Genomic DNA, 12,031 nt, shown 5'->3' with positions numbered 1-12,031 from the left:
TCAAATCGTTACATCTTCGACTTTGAAGACACATTGAAGAATGTTTTCGTGTACTTTGTGCTCGATTGAGCCTTCGTTTATCTTAGCGTCCTCGGTAAGACCATACACGAATAGCTTTGATCTGATGGAACGACTTTCGAGACCGTCCGATTATAGCTCAAGCAATATATGCGCTAATATATATATATATATATATATATATATATATATATATATATATATATATATATATATATATATATATATATATATATATATATATATATATGTATATACATATAGGAAAAACTCCCAATACCGCTTTCTGTTGCTGAATGCGCGCTACATAAACGCGTTTTTCCGAGCATGAACGAAGACCGCAAATGCATGCAAAACTGGCGCACAAATTGCTGCTCGAGGCACTTTGCGTGCATTCGTGGGCTTTTTTCACGCTCCGAAAAACATTTTTATGTTGCGCGTAATCAGGAACAGCCAGCTGTATCGGGAGTTCATGTCGCTCTACAATTTTCTCATTGACACTTTTCATCTGATTAAAATATTCGATATGTTGAATAATTCAGATTTTCATCTAATAAGACGGAATGAAAAAAAATAGCTTGTGTATCTGCAAGCGACGGCAAACAACATTACCTTTGGTCCGTCTAGCTGCGTGAAATTTGCTTATTTTTAAACTCTTGCTAAATTTCACTGGGGCACCCTGTATACATCGCCACTTAGTGTTCTTGGGAAAAGCGTGCACAGAAGACAAAAAAAGTGGAGTTGGAGTGAGCGGTTCCGAGTAAAACGAAAGCACCTTGTCATCGTGTTCACCTTGTCGTCCAACGACGTGACAAGACTTGTGGAGTTGTCGGCTACAATGACAAGGACGCGACCCATGCACAACACGCTGTCCAGCAACTGGAACACGAGTCCTATGCCTGTGAACGGCCCAGTTCAAAGTACAAGCCGTCAGCAACGAGGCCTACCAGTAGGTGCACCAGGACTGCCTTCCGAGACAGGGGCTATGACGTTGTCTGAAGTCACCACGGAAGTTACGACACCTCCTATGCCAACCTACTGTGCCTTTCACAACCCGTTGTTGCCCCCTAAATTTCACGGCAATTCATATAAGGAGGTGGATTACTGGCTAGGTGAGTTTGAACGTGTCTCTGCGTTTAACTGCTGGGATGATGCCACAAGACTCGGGAACATTACTTCAGCTTAAATGATACTGCCCGCACGTGGTTCCAAAATAGATAAAATGTGTTAACATTCTGGCGTGAATTCCGACATTGCCTTCTGGAGTGCTACAGTAACGCCGACAGCGGCGATGGCGCTTAGCTATAACTAGAATCCGGCGTTCAGATATCAAATGAGCCCGTCACGATGTACACCAAGGATAGGACTCAAATTTTTCAAACGAGCAGGTCTGGCTATGCCGTGTGGCAAGAAGCTGCGCCACCTGATGAACAGTGTGAAGAAGCAACTGTTTGCTGGCCCAGTGGGGAGCCCCAAAAAGACTGTGGCCTAGTTCCTCTCAGAAGCGGTGACTATGGAGAAAGTCCCTTATCTGCTGTCTGGCCTCTTCGGCTGTAAAGTGAATGCCCCGTCAGCTCCCAAATTACTCGACACTTTTGGGAGCAGCAGCACCGAATGGTTTCGCGAAATCGTTCGCTTTCTCGTGTGCAAAGAAATATAGAAGTACTCTGGAGTGAGACAGCCAGTGATTGGCTCTATCACCAGTGTAATACGCGATGAGGTTCAGCAAGCACTGCACAGCCACGCGCAATCCTTGAGAAACTCCATGCCTGTTTCTCGGCTCGCAGTCTAAATTCGAATGACACCATCAGTTGCGATTCAATCAGCCCACGCTGGTTTGGAGATCGACGACTGCCGTGCAACCCCGCGGAACTCTGATCTCTGGTGTCTGTCGTATAGAGAACCCCTCTGCTACCATTGTGGTGAAGCTGGTCACATCTACCGCGAGCGTCCAATCGACATCTCGGGCTGCGCGGTTTCTCAATCAATTCGCATCGTCCTCAAGATCGCCAGAGGCCAAGGGAAATTGAAGAGTATCTGGCCCAGCAGCGGATAGCTTTTTCACAACGTCAATCGCGGTCACCATCTCCGAGGCGACCCTCGCCCATTCGCCCACGTTTCGGGGCGACGACACAGGGGCACTCGTCAAGCCCCCATCGGAACAGGTGAAGGGAGCTGCATTGGTGGCCGAGGTCGCTGAGACTCAAAGTGTGCAAGACCACCCATCGGCGGTTGCACAAAATGTCACACATTCACTGAAAATAGCAAGTTGTACAGGTAAGGGAGATATCACATGAGTCACATCCCCACTTGAGTGCAGTGGCAAAGAATCGCCAGTGACACCATCTGAACTTGTTGACTGAGTGTGGCTTGAACTACCTAAGCTGACAGATGGTCTACGAGTTAGTTCCTTAGTGGACACAGTTGCAGATTATTCAATACTTAGCGGAAGACTGGCTACAACTTCTTTTTTATTATGTTTTTTTTTTATTTTGAAATAAAACAACATAAATAGTCAGCAAGAAACTGGCTACAATTCTTAAGAAAGCTATCACCCTTGGAACGGAACGCGCATTCGGACAGCTGGAGGTCACGTTGTTGTTCCGCTGGACCACTCCACTGCAAGAGCCTAAATTCATGCGTCTTCATTTGTACTCACTTGCCTCGCCCTCGACGACTGTTTATGTTAACTCATTCTCAGTATCGACTTTCTTCGCGAGTCTGGCGCAATTGTAAATTTCCGTGAGCGCATTGCGACAGAGCAAGGCGCTGGTGTAGTTGTAGACCTGCGCTTCGTGTTGTTGGCGATGGCGTGATGTCACCGCCACGAGCAACTGTTCCCGTACAATTCACGCGGGAAAACCTCCGAGGCGGGGACGCGGTCGCCTACAGCAACGCCTCACTTTGGCTCAACCCGCCGTGGTTGCTCAGTGGCTATGGTGTTGGGCTGCTGAGCACGAGGTCGCGGGTTGGAATCCCGACCACGGTGGCCGCATTTCGATGGGGGCGAAGTGCGAAAACACCCGTGTGCTTAGATTTTGGTGCACGTTGAAGAACACCAGGTGGTCGAAATTTCCGGAGCCCTCATCTACGGCGTGCCTCATAATCAGAAAGTGGTTTTGGCACGTAAAACGCACAATTTAATTTTAAATTTTTGCGGCTTTAAGGTGTATGCGCTGCCCGAAGCCTTGTTCGCATTCGTAACCGGCGGTCGCACATGCTCATCACGAACGTCAACTGCGAAAACTAGCATCTTTTCATCGCTATCTCTTATGGAGATCCTGTGGCGGACGTTACAGGGTGTGTGCGTCCGAGGAAATGAATGCCAATAGAGAACTTTTTGCACGTGAGAAAAGCCCTAAGTTGTCAGGCAAATGTTGGGCCTCACACCGAATTAATGTGCTTTCGATATTTATTCATACTTTTTGAGCATATTTGATTACATTGTATTGAGACACACAAAACTTATGATCCGTCATTTCCTTGGAAAATGCCATATTGCAGTAAAAAACCCCATTTTGCTTGAGTGCCATACAGCACTGCAGAGGTTAAAGAACTGCAGCCACCACCTCATTTATTGATAATGGTGTCAAACTTATCTTTTACAGCGCTTAGTGTCAACAAAATTAAAATGTTTGTGGCTAACGCACCGTGCGATCTACCACCCTGCGCGCGCTGCGCGCAGGCAAACTCTTAATTCAAGACAGCATAGTGACAGCAGCTCTTCGAGCATCTAGTGCTGCAGTTATTTGTCGGCAATCTAGCATGAATGTGCAGCAACCACGGAAGTATATATTCGAAGTCACCCACGTTCAAACCCACGTGTAGCACTAATGGTTAGCAGACCGATAAATCAACACAGATCAACACAAACCGCGGTTCTGACTGCGACTCCCCTGATTTTTCAGGAGAACACAGCTCTAGAATATTCCATTCGTCAGTACCCTCCTATGTCTTTTCGGTGATGCACACTGCACAAGGAAGGCTTCTTTCACCGATGCCCAAATTGCGAAAGCTTGTTCCAACTTGTTAATACTAATGTTCTAATTTCAGCACTCTACCTAGGTCTCTGCCGTCCTCGGTTTCACCTCCTTTCCGTTGGCACCCAATCTGTGTATCTGATGAACGACCGGCTATCTGCTCTTAGGGCTGCCTACACTTGAGTCGACGAAGTTGGCATGGGAAGGCAAGGGGATTCGTTTTTTTTTTCGTCCTAATATGTCGCTCTTGACAACGGGAAAAGCGCAGTATCTTCCTCGCTCAAGTTGCTACCAGTAGAGATAGAGGTACCACGAACGGTTGTAGGGCCCACAGAAATAGTAGGACCACGACAAAGATGAAACTTGAATGATTATGATAGTTTTCAATAAGAGGGTGTTATAAAGTAAAATATTCCATTCTAATTTCATTCCAATGTCCTGATGTACATTTACGCAACTTACCACGGGAGAATCGAGCGGTGACTCACAGCATGGCTCGAACAGACGAATCAAACGCTTTCTTCGTTTCTAGGTAACTCTGCTTTTAACGTAAATAGCATGGCCTACCGTAACAGATTTTTCTTATCTAATTGCCTCATAAGAGGCGGGGTGCACGAAGAAGTGGAGAGGGCTTTGGTAAATGTGATCTAGCGTATTGATGCTTGATATCTGCACGAGCGGATCAGGAGGGCTGTGCCGGCGCCTGCGATTGGTCCGCTTGCTCATGCTTAGCTTGCGGCGGCTGGTCAAAAATCATGGCGGCTTGCCGCTTAAACAAGTCCCCAGAGAGGAATATTTGGCAGAATGATGTCGTATACGATCGTAACAGGATGTAGAACATTATGCTCCCACGCAAGAATGCTTATTATAGGCAGAGAGATCTATTACTGGCAGGTTAGTGCTACTCTTGAAACCAAAGTTGTCTAGTCTTTTAATTCTAGAAGTATAACATATAAGGCATAAAAAGGTTTCAGGCTAAGAAGGAAGCTTCAGAATAATTTAGGAACAAATTGATAGGGCATAAAAGGACGTCAGGATGAATTGGAGAGAACGGGAGTCCCCGATTCTCTAGTTGTAATAAGGAGGAGCAATTCATGTTTGGGCAGCTGCGCAAAGCATACAGGATATTACCGGTGCACTATTTAGGTTCGTTCTCACCGTCGTCTCGCGGACTGCGCGCGACCGAGCAACACTTGCAAGTGGTTGTAAATTCTCGCTTTAGTCGAAAACAGACTCTTGTGCGACAGTGATTCCCGGCTCCATTTGTCGGTCGCCTCACAGCAATCGTAATCTTACTGAGCCAATCAGCGGCGCCGATGCATGTCGTCTGCAGACGGTGAGGCTTATTTTACGTAGCAAGCGGACGCGAACCGCATTATTGGCGGGTCATTTCAATGTGGCCATGGGCAGGCAGCATCTGCTGTCCTGAATGCGCCCTTTAAATGAATGAATAAGTGTGAATGAAACGGAAACACGGAGGAAGACGCCAGTGAATTGGGTAGCCTGAAGTCAGGAATTTGCAGGCATCGGATTCGACATTAGTTCACGCAATACAGAAGTAATTGAAGACAACTGGCAGAAGCTTTAGCGAAGCCAAATACATAGCTATGCCAATCTTATGACCGCTACTAGTTTGCGAATGAACACGAGTTAATCTTGTGGCCGACATTGAGTACATCAGACATTACCTGAAGTCAAAGTATTTTAGTTAGGCATGAAAAGCGTTGCCAAGGAGGCAGACAAAAAGCAATTAATGCCTAATGGAGTGTCAGCGCCCTTCTCCCCGCTCCCCCAGCATATCACCCAGCATTACTGTAATTATTGCTACATTGCCTCTCGACGAAACTTTCAACATAAATCAATGGAAAGCACTGACAACAATGCATCAAAAGAAAACTTTGGACCAGACCAATCTGCACAGCCAGCAATACATATTCATTAATGAATTGTAGACTATAGATATCGTAGACTATCCCTAAAGCACCGAATATGACAGCAAATTGCATGCATAACACTGGCTCTACTGGACTCCCCTCGGTGTGCCCGATAGTACTGAAGAGACGCACTGATGAAAACGCCCAAGAAAATGTCGATGTCTGCAGTGGCATTTACTGCGCCATTGTGGTACTCAAAGATTTCCAATACATGCGTATGCACAATTAAATTGAACTGGCACGAAATAAACTCCACACAGCACAAGAAAGCCAGAGTACTGGCACGTACCAAAATCGCGCACAAACTATGGATCACAAATGCTGTGCTCCAGACTACCTCGGTTATTAAACGATCTTATTGTTAATAAAATTGATATTGCAACTTGTTCTCCTCCTGATATTCTTTATTTTTTCTCTCATATGTGAGTTGTACAATGTCTGTGTGCTTTTGAAGTGCAGTGAGATTTCGTGTTTTTGCTTGCTTGCTCACATCTTGTTTTTGTTGTATTTTTTTTTCTCCTCGCCTGATTTGCGATGCGTGTGCATGATATGTTCTAATGCTTGAATATGTGTGTACTTGGGGAAACTGTATTTCCGCGCTGCTGCTCGCTTAAGGGTATTTGGGGCTAGTCAAGCTGCTACGAGCAGCTTTTTTCCGCACTTTAACCCCGCAAAGCTGTATTTAGTTTTTGTGGAAATAAAGCATACATACATACATACATACATACATACATACATACATACATATTTTCTCTTGGAGTGAATTTCTGCGGCCACTTGCCGAGATATATTGAGTGCACGTTGTACACCTATCACACTAGCAAAAACTTTGCTGAAAGAGAACTTACATCATTTATGTCCACAAAACATACATACCGCCAAAAGCTGCTGAGAGAGTCGCGCCCTTGTAAAGGCCGCGTCTCCATTATGGTAGCGCATAATATTGAGCAAGAGAATGTCTAATCATTCGTTCAGTGCACTGACGCCACGCGCGCGCATCAGTGGAATTTTGGTAGGAAAGTAGATTTGCACGCCACAACGAAATGGCGAAAGCTGCTTCTTCCTCCATGGCGTGCCTAGAGATGACCGCGGCCATGACAAGAGTGCACGCTGTAGCCCCGAGTGGCTACATCGGGAAAGCTCGCAAGTCACCGGCGCACTATTTTATTGACTGTCTAGCTTTGGCAGCCAGCTAAGCCTGCTCATTTGTCTCGTCTGTCAGCTCACTGAACAATACGGCGCATTTTATACCCGTAGTCGCAAAAAGTTTGATTAAATGTCGTGTAGCGTATAAAAGTTACACATCCTCAAAATCACCGGAAAGCGCGCGGCCCTTACACGAGTCTGCAGGGTAAAAAGACCTGCAAAGTGACCCTGTGTCAGCATGCGCCCGGAGGAACCGTCTTCGCGTGAATAGGCGTCGATGCACTCACCTAGGTTCGCCGTTGACATGAGGAAAATGATTAGAGCGATTATGCCCAGGAACAGCAGACAGGCCAGCCACACCACAAATGAGCTCTGGCCACCGCGGTCACTGCAATGTGTATTGTGCGTGAGACATAAGTACGTTGACTTGTAATGCGTACGTATTCTAGGGCTACTTTCCTCGGAAATCTGTCCGACCGTCTGCGTCTAACGCGCGACACGGTGCGCTTCACAGGTGTATACGGAATCCTAACGGGGCGGAATGGACGATCATTTTAAGTTTTCCGGCATTTTCAAAATTCGCCTGTGGGGGATAGCGGGATTCTACTTCTTGAGCAGGTTTATTCAAACAGGCGGATATAACCAGCACAAGAAATCAAAAGGTATATTCATCTAATGAATGAGCATTCCAAAACTACCTTCTTATATAATTACTTTACTGCTCATTTCGGAATTTACGCATTGTAGCCGGCGAACTTCCAAGACGTCAGCATTTGAACTGAATCTCCGTTATAACAACACGGAGCAAATGTATGGGCGTTCTAGTTTTTGTGCCTCAATGCTTAAACGAGGGTTTTCTTAAAGAAGAGGACACCCACCGCGCTTTCTTATAGACTGTTCTGTTGGGCTGCTAAGCACGAGCTCGAGCGATAGAGTTCCGGCCACGGTGGCCTCATTTCGGTGGGTGCAAAATGCGAAAACGCCCGTGTACTTAGATTTATGTGCACGTTAAAGAACCCAGGTGGTCCGAATTTGAGGAGTCCCTCTATACGGCATGCGTGATTATCGAATCGTGGTTCTGGCAAGAAAAATCTCATCATGCAGTTCATGAAGTGGACCAAGAGTGCTTTTCTTAGCGGGAGTTCGATGGCGCATATCTTCAAATTGGTTTCATTCTGGAAACCTATTTGGAATGGATATACCATGCAAACTCACCGACGACAATTCACAAATTGCAATGTTTCCCATGAATCATTTATTTCACAAGTAAATAACCAATTTTCCTCAGTTAGCTTTATTTTTGTTCCAATTTCTGATGTAAGTAATGAGCCCCTATATGAATTCTGCAGCTGAAGGACGATATCTATAATATCTGCGACAGGCGGTTTTTAAAAATTGCGGATAACTTTAAAATAATTACCCCGTTAATGATAATGCCTTATGACTATATGTTACATCGAGCAGTAAATATGTATTAGGAGTAATTAAGGTGATTAAAAATACTATAGAGATAATTGCGATGACAATATTGTTACGTAGGATGACGCAGACGAAAAGCTATGTACAAATATATTTACAAGGAAAATACGCTGCGCTAGGCCAAGAGGCAACAGCCCGCGCTAGCATCTAATCGTGGTCGTCGTCTTCACACTGCTGGCCTTTCGTGATCGCACATATTGTGCCGTAGCACTACCCCCGGCGGCAAAAGCGCCGTCCCGGAGCGACTAAAGATCGGACTCGGAAGCAGTGTAGTAGGCCTTGAGCCTACTGACGTGGACGACATCACTAGATGCCACAGGAGAGGACGAGGTTGAGCCCACAGGAGCAATTTCGTAAGTCACAGGCGTCACCTGGCGCAGCACGCGGTAGGGCCCTGTGTATCGCGAAAGAAGTTTCTCTGAAAGTCCGACGTGACGAGAGGGCGACCACAGGAGCACGAGCGCACCAGCTGAAAACTGTACGTCACGATGGGGGGCGTTGTACTGACACTGTTGAGTGGTCTGTGAGGCCGTAAGTCGAGCACGGGCAAGCTGGCGTGCATGGTCGGCGAGGGCGATGGCGTCGCGCGCATACTCGCTTGTTGAGACCGCAGCAGGAGGAAGTGCCGTGTCTAGGGGCAAGGTAGGTTCGCGACCGTACAGGAGATAAAAGGGAGAAAATCCGGCGGTGTCGTGCCGGGAAGAATTGTACGCAAATGTTACGTAAGGAAGGGCAATGTCCCAGTCGTAGTGGTCCTTGGAAACGTACTTGGCCAGCATATCGGTAAGAGTACGGTTTAACCGCTCTGTCAGCCCATTGGTTTGAGGATGGTATGAAGTAGTCAGTTTGTGTTGAATGGAGCAGGAACGCACAATGTCAGCGATAACTTTCGAGAGGAAGTTTCGACCAAGGTCAGTAAGCAGCTGTCGCGGGGCGCCATGAAGCAAGATAATGTCACGCAAGAGAAAGTCCGCGACGTCAGTGGCGCAGCTAGTAGGGAGAGCCCGAGTGATAGCGTATCGGGTGGCGTAATCAGTCGCGACGGCTACCCATTTGTTCCCAGAGGATGACGTGGGAAAGGGACCGAGCAGGTCTAATCCAACACGAAAGAACGGTTCCACAGGGACGGTGATCGGCTGGAGATGACCGGCAGGTAGCACCTGAGGTGTCTTCCGACGCTGGCAGGGATCACAGGCAGCAACATAGCGTCGAACGGAGCGAGCGAGACCAGGCCAATAGAAGCGGCGGCGGACGCGGTCGTACGTGCGGGTTACCCCAAGATGCCCTGCAGTGGGTGCGTCATGCATCTCAAAGAGAACAGCCTGTCGTAGATGTTTTGGCACGACAAGAAGAAGATCAGGGCCATCAGGGAGGAAGCTCCTTCGGTACAGAATGCCGCCCTGGAGGACATATCGGCGAACGGATGCGTCGGTAGGTGTAGAGCGCAGACTCTCGATGAGTACTCGCAGCGATAGGTCTCGGTACTGCTCATCGGCGATGTTAGCGAAGGCAGACACAGAGAAAATGCCGTCGGCGGTACTACTGGCGGCGTCGTCAGGCTCGTCTACCGGGTAGCGAGACAGGCAGTCAGCGTCCGTGTGTAGTCGGCCAGATTTGTAGGTGACAGAGAACGAATATTCTTGGAGGCGTAAGGCCCAGCGACCAAGTCTTCCTGAAGGGTCTTTCAATGAGCATAACCAACAAAGCGCGTGATGGTCTGTGACAACGGAAAAGGATCGGCCATATAAGTATGGGCGGAATTTCGCAACCGCCCAAACTAGGGCCAGACACTCACGCTCAGTGATGGAATAGTTGTGCTCCGCGGGTGAGAGGAGCCTGCTGGCGTAAGCGATAACACGGTCGTGGCCACGCTGGCGTTGTGCTAGTACTGCTCCAATTCCGTGACCGCTGGCATCAGTACGGACTTCGGTAGGCGCAGAAGGATCGAAATGGGCCAGAACGGGAGGCGTTGTGAGAATGTCGATTAGATGAGAGAATGCAGAGGCCTCGTTATCGCCCCACTGGAAAGGAGAGTCTTTTTTCAAAAGGTCGGTTAGTGGTCGTGCAATGGCGGCGAAATTCCTCACGAAACGGCGGAAGTACGAACAAAGGCCGATGAAGCTGCGCACATCCTTGACACATGTCGGAACAGGGAAGTGCGTAACAGCATGGATCTTGCCTGGGTCCGGTTGCACTCCGTTCGCGTCAACGAGATGTCCAAGGACGGTAATCTGGCGACGGCCGAATTGGCACTTCGATGCGTTGAGTTGCAGACCGGCTCGCCGAAAAACGTCCAGGACTGCTGAGAGGCGCTCGAGGTGCGTAGCGAACGTTGGGGAGAATACGATAACGTCGTCCAAGTAGCACAAGCACGTGGACCATTTGAAACCGTGAAGAAGGGAGTCCATCATGCGTTCAAAAGTGGCAGGAGCGTTACATAGGCCGAACGGCATCACCTTAAATTGATAAAGACCGTCGGGTGTCACAAAGGCAGTCTTCTCGCGGTCGAGATCATCCACGGCAATCTGCCAATAACCGGAGCGAAGGTCAATAGAGGAGAAATAGCGAGCACCGTAGAGGCAGTCAAGGGCGTCATCAATCCGAGGTAGGGGGTACACGTCCTTTTTGGTAACCCTGTTAAGGTGCCGATAATCCACGCAAAAGCGCCATGAGCCATCCTTCTTTTTGACCAGCACAACCGGTGACGCCCAAGGACTACATGACGGTTCAATAATGTTCTTGGCAAGCATTTTGCGAACTTCTGCGTGAATAACTTGACGCTCAGCTGGTGACACTCGATACGGGCGGCGATGAATAGGAGGGGCATCGCCGGTATTATTGCGATGTTTGACAGCTGTAGTTTGGGCTAAAGGACGATCGTGAAAGTCAAAAATATCGTGGTAGGAAAACAGAACGTGGTAGAGTTCACGAGCGTGCTCGGAGGGCAAGTCGGGCGCAATCAGTTTCCGTAAGTCAGCGATGGAACAATTTGTCGACTGCGATGGTAGAGAAGTATCGGATGAAGTGTCCTCTACTGCAACGGATGCTACTGAGTGATCCTCGAACGAACAAAGCCGGGCCAAAGACATCCCACGTGGCAGCACTTGTGTCGTCAAGCCAAAGTTGACCACTGGCAGGCAGACGCAATTCGCCGTAATAGTTAAAACTGTATGGGGTACTGTGATCCCGTGCGTAAGGAAGACGTCTTGCATAGGAGCCGCGATGTAGTGACCGTCGGGGACTGGTGGGGATGACACTAGGTCAACGTAGGTCAGTGCCGAAGGTGGCAAGCGAACGAAGTCGGCGGAACTGAGGCGACTGGGGTGTGGTTCAGTAGGATCCAGAACAGGCAGGTCAAGGCGGAGAGTACTGGCGGAACAATCGATGAGAGCAGAATGTGCGGAGAGGAAGCCTAAGCCGAGGATGATGTCGTGGGGACAGTGGGCGATGACTGTGAATAGCACGATTGTTGAG

General features: G+C 48.2%; 1 protein-coding gene across 1 annotated transcript in view; it reads right to left on the bottom strand.

Moving 5' to 3' along the window:
- LOC135918258 (uncharacterized) overlaps window positions 1-12,031 on the bottom strand; it is a 260,320-nt gene that overhangs the window by 199,499 nt on the left and 48,790 nt on the right. The window contains exon 5 of the mRNA XM_070533556.1: window positions 7,366-7,466. Within this exon, the coding sequence (XP_070389657.1) occupies window positions 7,366-7,384 (19 nt within the window). The 5' untranslated portion in view covers window positions 7,385-7,466. The remainder of the gene's footprint in view (window positions 1-7,365; window positions 7,467-12,031) is intronic.

The sequence above is a fragment of the Dermacentor albipictus genome, chromosome 2 (genome assembly GCF_038994185.2).
Source record: "Dermacentor albipictus isolate Rhodes 1998 colony chromosome 2, USDA_Dalb.pri_finalv2, whole genome shotgun sequence".
Classification (NCBI taxonomy): domain Eukaryota; kingdom Metazoa; phylum Arthropoda; class Arachnida; order Ixodida; family Ixodidae; genus Dermacentor; species Dermacentor albipictus.
This window is presented reverse-complemented; position numbering and strand designations above follow the sequence as displayed.